A 10,444-nucleotide genomic window follows, 5' to 3' on the forward strand; every position below is an offset into this window, starting at 1 on the left:
GTGTGTTGTTACAGGCACATATCTATGAGCTACAAAGCCTAAACAAGACAGCATATTGTGGGAACACTCAGTCTCAGGTCGGTCTGTGAGAAAGACACATTGGCTATCTGCCTTCTTATAATTATTCAAATATAACAAGAGGAAAAGTCAGGAGATCAAAAAAGTAATTAGGGATAATTTCCTGTGGACCATGAATATGCCAGTCTGTCAAGTAGATTTTTAGATATTTTACCGGATAAGTAGAAAACTTTGACCTGCTGGTGGTGCAATAAAAATTCAGGGCATCACAGAAGTCATAAGGGTTCATCCTCTGGGTACTGTGGACATCTGTACCAAATTTCATGGGAATCCATCCAAAAGTTATTGCAGTCTGAACAAAGTGGTGGACCAAATTAGCGTCTGACCAACCCTAAAGCCTTCCATTGCAAAACCTGATAAGTCATATGGCTAAAAGCCTAAATAGATATTTGTATCACACGTACACCCTAGTGTAAACAGTGCTGTTCTACAGAAGCCTTTTTTAAGAAGTGACCAATCAGATTGGACACATGATAAATGACACTGATTCCTGATGAGGATTAACTTGTGATATCCAAATGAAGCTTCATGAACCATTTTCTATATTTTCTGAGCCCACTAGATGGCGCTCTCTGTCCAAAAAAGCACACTGAATTAGCCTTTTTTGAGCCTTTTTCTTTAAACCAAGAACGCCATCTAGTGGGGTCAACAAATACAACTAATGGTTCATGAAGCTTCATTTGGACATCACCAGGATTAACAGTAGTGATGTGCCAGTGAAGCCTCATAAACAACTTTCCGAACCCACTAGATGGCGCTGTCCGGTCAACAAAAGGCTGAAAGCACACTCAATTACCACTGCTTGAGCCTTTTTCTTTAAACCAACAACACCATCAATTGAAGAGCCCTGACAGGCACAGGCCCCGGGGCCCAAAGTGTCATGGTCACATATCAACCAAGAGGAGACTCAAACTAAAGAAGGTAAAACAACTGCAAAAAGAGGCTAAACAACTAAAAATGATGCATGTCTTGCTCCTAGGAGAGCTGGTGGATAGTGATGTCCAAATGAAGCTTCATGAACCATTAGTTGTATTTGTTGACCCCACTAGATGGCGTTCTTGGTCTAAAGAAAAAGTCTCAAGAAAGGCTAATTCAGTGTGCTTTAAACCTTTTGTTGGCATCTAGTGGGCCCAGAAAATATAGAAAATGGTTCATGAAGCTTCATTTGGACATCACTAGTGGTGAGGTCTTTTGCATGTGTGTGCCCAGGGGCCCATTGTTTCCTAGTCCGCCCCTGGTTGTCAGATACTGGGTCTCTCTTTCTTTCTCTCTCTCTCTCTATGTCTGTTTGATTTGGGGGAAGTGCTTAGTCAACCCCACAGGCTTTAAAAACAACAGGGGTTTACTGCCTGTGTTTATGTGGGTCACAGGACAGGGAGTGGACAGAGGTAAGTTGGACAGCATTTCTGAAATTAGTTAATAACTCAGTCTTTTATTTTGAAGTTTTGAAGTGAAAAAATATGGTACCCAATTGGATTTGAGTAGTTTTTTCATTAGAGGTATACTTTTTCTTCTCTCATCTCTTAGTTCCAAAATGTATTTCAAAGTTGTTAATGTAATTTTAGCCACTTAATATCATCTGAATTCAGTATTTAGCCATTACCTACAACATAAAGGAAGCTATGAGGTTGTTTTCCTGACAATTATGTACTCATTTAGATCAAATTTGCAATTTAATGACTTTTACGTCAATTACAAAAAGAGCTAATTCAATTGTTTGTACAGACAGTTTGCGATGCCACTGTTGCTGTAAATATCTCCGTCCCAGCCTCGCTTTCTTTCTCCTCTTGCCAGTTTGTCTGTCCCATTTGCCCCCAACATTCCTCTGTCTGTTGGCTGTTTACCCCATAACAAACTCTTTTTTGCAGATTATCTCCACATGCGATGAGAGAGACAATGGGGGTTTACTCTTTTAATTATTTGGGGATCAGACTGACTGGACATTTGGTTCAGGGCAGTGGAAACCTGCCAGAGAATCTGCTTTTATCCCAGACTGTGCACATGCTGCACTGCGCTGTAGTCCACAAACTGCATTCATGTAGTCGTGACTGCAGTTCTATAGTGTAGAGCAGGGATGGGCAAAAGGAGGCCCGGGGGCCGCATATGGCCCTGACCCTCACTTGAAGTGGCCCTCAGTACAACTACATGCATTTGAGCATGAAATCTTAAAAGTGCAGTGTAAAAATGCACAAAATTATATCTTGCAATTAATGTTGGTCTGCTGTTCTTGCACTGAAAACAAAATAAATCACAGTAAATGGTTATTTTTATTTGCTTCAAACCCTTTGTATTCCTGTTTATACTGTTAAACATGCATTTGAGTTGAAATACGTTAAATTACGGCACGGTGAACAAATTGACACAAAATGAACAAAAATGACACAAAATGAAAAAAAATGGACACAAAATGACTCAGAATGAACAAAAAAACCCAGAATAAACAGACAAAATGACCAGAAAAGACACAAAATGAAAAAAAAAAAGACACAAAAAGCCTCAAAATGAACAAAAAAAAGACAAACACGCCAAAAAAAACCCCCAATGTTACCCTATGGAGAGGCTAGAGTGATGACATCATCAAAAAAAGACACAAAATCACCAAAAAAGACACAAAATCACCAAAAACATGAAATCTTAAAAGTGTAGTGGTGTAAGTGGTTATTTTTTATTTGCTTAAAACCTTTTGTATTCCTATTTATACTGTTGAACATGAAATATGTTAACTTACTGCACTGTAAACAAATTTAAAATTGCAGTTTCATCATATCTGGTTAAGTGCACGGTCCTATATGTGGCCCTGTGGTAGTGTCCATGAAAAATTGTGGCCCCCTGCAGCATTTAAGTTGCACATCACTGGTGTAGAGGGTTCGGCACAAGCTTTTTGAAGATCTGAGGCTGACGATGACTCACCTTCACTGACTTTATAACTTTTCTTTCTTATGGTTTTATGTGCATCCGGTAAGATATGGTTTATGATGTTTAAAGGCCTACATGTAGTGTTTCTTTGACAGTGGAACAAGTAACATGCATGCTCTTCTCATCAGGTAGATTGAGTCCAGCCAGCCAGGGAGGGACAATGCGCTCTCTCTCGTCGCTGTGGCTGTGCGCGGCCCTGCCAGGTCTGCTGTGGGCCTCGCACGTCAGTCTGATAGTGGAGGGGGACAGTGACGCCTCCAGGATCTGCAAACCAGCCCCCAGCTGGACCATAAAGGAACATGCACCCATGCAAGAGGTGCTGGGAAATGTGGCTGTGGTGGCGCTACTGAAGGCCAGCTGACAGTTCTGTCTCACTCAGGCCTCCAAGTAAGAAAAAAAGCAGAGTTATTTCATCATGAATTAGCAAGATAACTATTTAAAACCTCCAAGAAATCTTTTGAAGAATTCTTCACTTAGAAAATGACCACTTGAATATTAATTGCTTACCTCGTGACCTTGAATTCTTGAAGAAATCTTGCATGCCTCCACGGTGAACGAAGAATTCAAAAGCGGAGACATTTTTTAATTAACTGATGTAAATGGAGGCTGAAAAATAATTAACAAACTCTCACATAACTCCTGCAGTAAGTCTACAGCTCATTTATCCAGTTCTTTAATCAGAACTTCCCAAATGCATGTGTTTTTGCCAAAACATGGCTTTGTTTTGTTTCATCAAATGATCATTTTGTGGGTGAAGTATTCCTTCACCCTCTGGAGTCCATGAAAGCACCGGAGCATGACTTCTTCATGACGGCAAAAAAAAGACACAAAATGACAAAAAAGACACAAAATGACCAAAAAAAAAAAGACACAACAGACACAAAATGACCAAAAAAGACACGGTTAAGGTTAGACAACATAACTAATTGGTTAGATTTAGGAAACAAATCTACATTGTTAGGGTTAGGAATAGAGAGTTGGTATGAATTAGTATTGCTGGTCTTTGTTACAGTAGTTACATAGGTGATTATAGAGTTACGTAGAATGTCAATCAGGTAGTTAAATTACATACGTAACTTCAAATGATGTGTGTAACTTTGTCACCTAATTTTTGCCATATTTACTATAGCCACTAGGGGCGCCATCCACCAATAAACATTATTATGGGTCGTAATAAGTAGTGATGTCCAAATGAAGCTTCATGAACCATTTTCTATATTTTCTGAGCCCACTAGATGGCGCTCTCTGTCCATCAAAGGGTTAAAAGCACACTGAATTAGCCTTTCTTGAGCCTTTTCCTTTAAACCAAGAACGCCATCTAGTGGGGTCAACAAATACAACTAATGGTTCATGAAGCTTCATTTGGACATCACTAGTAATAAGCTAATGTGGTAACTATATAAAGGGGTTGTTTTTAAAAGGAGCTGGGACATTTAAATTGAACAGAGTCATACGTAATGTTACTAGTATTTATGTGTATTTTTATTATTATTATTATTAGCATATAAATTGGTGGTAGTGGTTGAAGTTCTAACTAATTTATATTTACAATACTTCTAGTCTCGCTAATACATGTGAGTTCTTCATGGAAAAGGAGAGAAACGTGTCAAAGATGGCTTTTTGAAGGCCTTTCAGCATCAAACGTACCAGAAGGGAGGCACTTTTTTTCATGACAAAATTAAAAAGCTTGTATTTTCATGACTATTTTACAATGCCAGTGTTAAAAATGAACCTTGACTAAGTGGCTACAGATCAAACATAGTTATACAACTCTCTTCTAGGCATAGTTGACAATAAAACCTGCAAAGAACAAATTCAAAGATTGTAGAAAACCTTGGTTTTCTAACTCTTGTCTGTTATATTCCATTATTTTGTCCACTGAAAAAGCATTTCAATAGAGTTTGACCCATCAGGATCTGACAGAGGCTCAACAAAGAGCTTAAATGTGTCACCCAGTTCCTCAGAGACTCTTTCAAACTGTCTTGATTAACAATAAAGAGATATTATTCCAATCTTTCTGATCTTTCCCTGTGTAGAATTGGAGGCCTGCGTGACAAGCTGAACCGCAGCAACCTGACAGAAGTGTCATTTATGATAGTGAATGAGCGCGATGCTCAGTCCAGAGCCATGTACTGGGAGCTGAAGAGAAGAGCGCCCCCTGGTGTTCCTGTTTACCAGCAGGCTCCCTTTCAAGATGATGTGTGGGAGGCTCTGGATGGAGACAAAGATGACTTCCTGATCTATGACAGGTAAGGCATGCCATCTCTTTGACACCAGTAGAACAAAGATATAAAAAATTTTAATGTCTCCAGCAGGTTTTTGACCCTGCATTGCTTAACCCTTTATTGGGTGAAGAACTATATTTGGTAACTTTTAGCAAATTTACTAGATTAAAGTGCCAAATCTACACGAAAAAAATGTGCAGATTTAAGAGATTTAATGTGGCAAATCTGTTCAAAAAAAGTCGCAGATTTGCGAGACAAAAGTGGGGAAAAATTTTTTTTTTTTTCTCGCAGATTCAACACTTTAAATTTAATAAATCTGCACATTTTTTCTTGTAGATTTGACACCTTAATCTCGTAAACTTTTTTTCTCAAAATACTACCCCCCTCCCCCAGGTCCGTATGTTTTTTTTACACATTCTGCCTGTATGTAATATCCTTTGGAATTTGGAATTTGCAAGTATTTCAATGAGTGGCCTATTAAGGGTTAATAATACATATTTCCAATCCCCAGCTTCTGGATTAGTAGTTAGTAGTAGTGTCCAAATGAAGCTTTATAACCATTTTCTATATTTTCTGAGCCCACTACATGGTGCTCTCTATTTCCAACAAAGGGTTAAAAACACACTGAATTACCCTTTCTTGAGCCTTTTTATTTAAACCAAGAACGCCATCTAGTGGGGTCAACAAATACAACTAATGGTTCATGAAGCTTCATTTGGTCATCACTACAGATTAGAGTCCATAATTGTGATAAAATACTATAGTGTTATCTCAATTTCTTTGTGCACATACAAAAAAGAACATGCTTTGAAAGGCCCTGGTATTTAAAAAAATATTTTTTTAAAATATTTTTTTCATGCATCATATTATGTATATAAGGTAGAAACCAATTAAACTGCAGTACTTCCTCTTTCTCTCTTTTTCTCCAGGTGTGGTCTGCTCACCTTCCACATAGTCCTGCCCTACAGTTTCCTGCATTACGTCTACGTCGAGGCTGCGATCAGAGCCACTTATTATAAAAACATCTGCAACTGCACTGTGAGTAATCCCAAAAATCAAACACACAAAGGCTTGCACATACATATATTGAACTGGAAAACCCATTATTTCACAAGTGATGTTCAATGTTGAGTTTGAACTTAATTCTTGTTAATGTGCATTTATCAGAATGTTTCATATTCACAATGGGTAAAAATAATATGTTTAATGTGAAAGAGGTCTGTTGGATGTGTAAATAGGCAGCAGCTTGATGGCGTAATACGGCGCCAGAGGAATTAGTTCTTTAACCCGGAAGTAAGTTAGCATGTTAGCGCCCAGGGGTCTATAACCTCTTAAATCCAATGAGGATGTTAAATGGGTTTTTGGTTGGATGCCTGAAATAAGCTCTGTGGTTAAAACAAGCTGAAGAGATGTTCAAGTTTTGTTGTACGACATAAAATACGTCAGCAAAAACCCCCACTTGTGAATTTTACCGTGTCCTTAAAAAGGCTAAGTTAGTTAGCTAGTTGCTAACAAGTGGCTAAATGAGATTACAGTGGTTGTCGGGGACAATTACACAACTCTCTCACTAGTCCGCCTCACAGACTCTAGTCATGTTTTTCAGTGCTCTTGCAGACTCCTGTAGATTGTAAATTATGTAAATAAACAATTTATTAGGCTACAGATTCGCTAGCTTTTCAAAACTGCTGATTAGCTTGATGAAGACCGTCTGAAGCTAACGTCTGTGACCTTCAAGTCCAGCGACAGTGGTGTAGTTTGTTATAGCATAACGTTAGCTTTTTACTTCTGTCGGCTGCATTAATGCTTCAAACATAATAAAAGTGGTGTTCATTTGTGAAGATTATCCTGCTGAACAAAACATGTTAGCATCAAAAAATGTGTGTTTGCCACAGAGCTTATTTTCTGGCATTTTCCAAAATCCAATGCAAAAATCCCATAGGCGAATTCTAAATAGACCCCATGGCCATGCTACTTCTGTGTTGGCCTTCGATTCCTCTCTACGTCATTGTGTTTTTAGCTTATTCTGCTTATTCGCAAATGCAATTCCTACATACATAGAATATAAGTCTGTATGTTATCTTTCCCAGGCAAATTCTACTCTACCAAGTAGCGAGAACAGCCTCGTGAGGACCGAGGTAATACAGTTGAATGCCAGCCAGACAACTCCGATTCAGTATGAGCCAGAAGAACCAGAGGTGGGAGTCAAAACTCATCACCACAGCCATCATCATCATCATCCTCATGTTTCTCACCACCACCCCCACCACCACCACACCAGTCACCAGAATCAGTCCCAAACTCAACACGAAACAAGCCAGAACGAAACTCTTCATCCTGTCACTGATCACCACCATCCTGATCAACATCACACTCATCATCATCATCATCATCATCATCATCATCATCACCCCCATCAGCATCATCAGCAGGCTGGCAACCACAGTCATCAAAGTGGAATGGAAGAGGAAAATTAGGATGAATTTTTTATTTGAATTGTCTCACAAGAATCCGTGAAATAGCCACGGATTCGCATAACTCAAAATCTGTGAAATAGCCACGGAATCACTCAAATTTCCGTGAAACTGGCATGGATTTCACTACAATGCAAGTTAATGACAGTCATATCCCGTGGCTATTCCATGGATATTTGTTCCTTTTGGTTTGTTCCAAGTCACGTGACTTTCAAGGTCCCGGCGGTCAGAACAAAAAACATGGCGGACAGTTCTCTCATTTTTTGTGAAAAAATCAATATTTTGACTTAGTTTCTGCATAAAAATGGATTTTGATCACATTTCTAGCTAGAAATATATGTTTTATTTTCTAAATATTCACTCAGTGAATGTACATAATCACTTTGTATGTTGGAATAGCCACGGGATATGACTGTCATTAACTTGCATTGTAGCGAAATCCGTGTCAGTTTCAGGGAAATTTGAGTGATTCCGTGGCTATTCCACGGATTTTGAGTTAAGCGAATCCGTGGCTATTTCACGGATTCCTGTGAGACCAGGTTGTTTTATTTCTAATGTAGTATTTTACTTTTGGTGAAATAGTTTTACTTTGATGGCAGAAGAGCAGTTCAGCGAGCAGGAGAACCTGGTAAAGCGGTGATCAGGTTGTGGTTTCTCTGCTAGCATCTGCACACCTCCCTTCTCTGTGTGGATAACGTAACCAGTGGCAACCAGTCTTCTCCCATTAATGAAGTCTATGGTGTGAAACCTGGCTGCAGGGGGCTGTGGATGGATGTGTGTGGAGAGACTGGATGTGTTGATGGTTACTGTCAGTCACACAGAGTCACAGGATGTTGTGCGCTACTAGTGAGCAAACCTCCATCTGATAACGGTCCAAACATTTTCCTTCTTGTTCTCGTGCATGCTCTGCGAGTGATATGCTGTGCTATTACATCACTATGTACATATAACAAGAGATTAAAATGCTGTCCTTCATTCATTTAAATGTGTGCAAGCATTTTGGAGAGCGTTGTCACAGATTAATATTCTGGTTAAATTAAATCATTAGATTTTATAAATCACACCAGCAGATGCAATATTTTTCACTTCTACAAGTATAATTTGCAGTATTACTGGATTAATTAACTATACATTTCTTCGTTTATTAATCAATTTAACGTATTTGCTGTGGATTTGAAACTTTAATACTTCTGATTAATTACTGGAATGTAGAGTGAACCTTTAACATATTGAGTGTTGCTTTCCATTAAAAAAATATATTCATCAAGTGTTTGTTTCTTCTTTGTGTCTTAAAAAAGCATTAAAAGAATTCATTATCCTTAAAATTTGACATTTTTTACAGTGTATTCCTATTACCATAACAAACACTTGTTACACTGAAAAAAAAGATAAATAATAGCTACTAAATAAAATTGAAGCAACAGATTGCACGCAATATTATTAATTAAATCTAACTACGTTACAAGTTGAGTTAATAACAACTTAACAGGAAGTGTCTGTCAATTAAAAACGGACTAATTCTATTGTGTTGGATTCACTCCAAATTCTCTTGATTTAGTATTACATACACATAGAGATTATATTTAATGTGATCAAAATAATAGATTCTATCTCAAACATTTTTATAGTAAAGTTACTTAAACAACTGCCTCAAAATCAAGGACGCATTTATATTTAATACATTTTATCAAATATATTAAGTAAAATTAAATGACTACAGAATAATTTATTACAGTGTACTGACACAAATTAGTTGTGAATCCTATATAGTTACAGTCACATTTGTTCTGAATCACAGTGGAACCAGGGTTTAGCTGGCAGGCTCTTGTCCTGACATGTAACACGCTGCCATATGTCACACACACACACACACACACACACACACACACACACAGACTTACACATACTCTCAGAGAGAACAGGTGGATTACCTCAGTGCTACTCAACACATTACTGAGATGCAGCATGTCTTGACTGAGGAGAGCTGAAGAGAAAAAATAAAAACTGCCACCATCAGAATGAAGGTACGGTCACATTCTTAAAGCTTTGCTGTGATACAGAATAACATGTTTATATAATAAGACTATTTAACATCTGATTGGTCATCTTATTATCACTTTATTACACCGTGGTTCAAAGTGAAGATTGCTGGGGTTGATGATCATCAACATGGTCTCACAGGAATCTGTGAAATAGCCACGGATTTGCTTAACTCAAAATCTGTGGAATAGCCACGGAATCACTCAAATTTCCATGAAACTGACATGGATTTCGCTACAATGCAAGTTAATGACAGTCATATCTCGTGGCTATTCCAACATACAAAGTGATTATGTACATTCACTGAGTGAATATTTAGAAAAGAAAACATATATTTCTCGCTAGAAATGTGATCAAAATCCGTTTTTATGCAGAAACTAAGTCAAAATATAGATTTTTTTCACTAAAAATGAGAGAACTGTCCGCCATGTTTTTTGTTGAAAGTCTTGAAAGTCTTGAAAGTCACGTGACTTGGAACAAACCAATAGGAAAAAATATTAACTTGCATTGTCGCGAAATCCGTGTCAGTTTCATGGATATTTGAGTGATTCCTTGGTGGATTTTGAGTTAAGCGAATCCGTGGCTATTTCACGGATTCCTGTGAGACTAGGTTGTGATCATTGTAGCTATAATGTTCATATGCTGCTGCAATTCCCAACAGCTTCCATGTTTTTGTCTGTAAACTTTTAATTGTTTTGATTTAGCGACGCCCTG

The 10,444-nt window shown here is 38.0% G+C and overlaps 1 protein-coding gene across 2 annotated transcripts; it reads left to right on the top strand.

The window, feature by feature from the left end:
• The first annotated feature begins 1,358 nt into the window (after positions 1-1,358).
• selenop2 (selenoprotein P2) lies at positions 1,359-8,952 on the top strand. Of its 2 annotated transcripts, none has more exons than XM_059344380.1 (5): positions 1,359-1,466; positions 3,127-3,381; positions 5,031-5,243; positions 6,149-6,257; positions 7,307-8,952. In XM_059344380.1, exons 2-5 carry the CDS (start codon positions 3,155-3,157, stop codon positions 7,691-7,693), a joined length of 936 nt encoding a protein of 311 aa, XP_059200363.1. In that variant the 5' UTR covers positions 1,359-1,466; positions 3,127-3,154; the 3' UTR covers positions 7,694-8,952. The 2 variants fall into 2 exon arrangements, with proteins under 2 accessions (XP_059200363.1, XP_059200362.1); XM_059344379.1 differs by having other exon boundaries at positions 1,362-1,466; positions 3,123-3,381.
• The last annotated feature ends 1,492 nt before the right edge of the window (positions 8,953-10,444 follow it).

Source organism: Centropristis striata, chromosome 11, assembly GCF_030273125.1.
Source record: "Centropristis striata isolate RG_2023a ecotype Rhode Island chromosome 11, C.striata_1.0, whole genome shotgun sequence".
NCBI lineage: Eukaryota > Metazoa > Chordata > Actinopteri > Perciformes > Serranidae > Centropristis > Centropristis striata.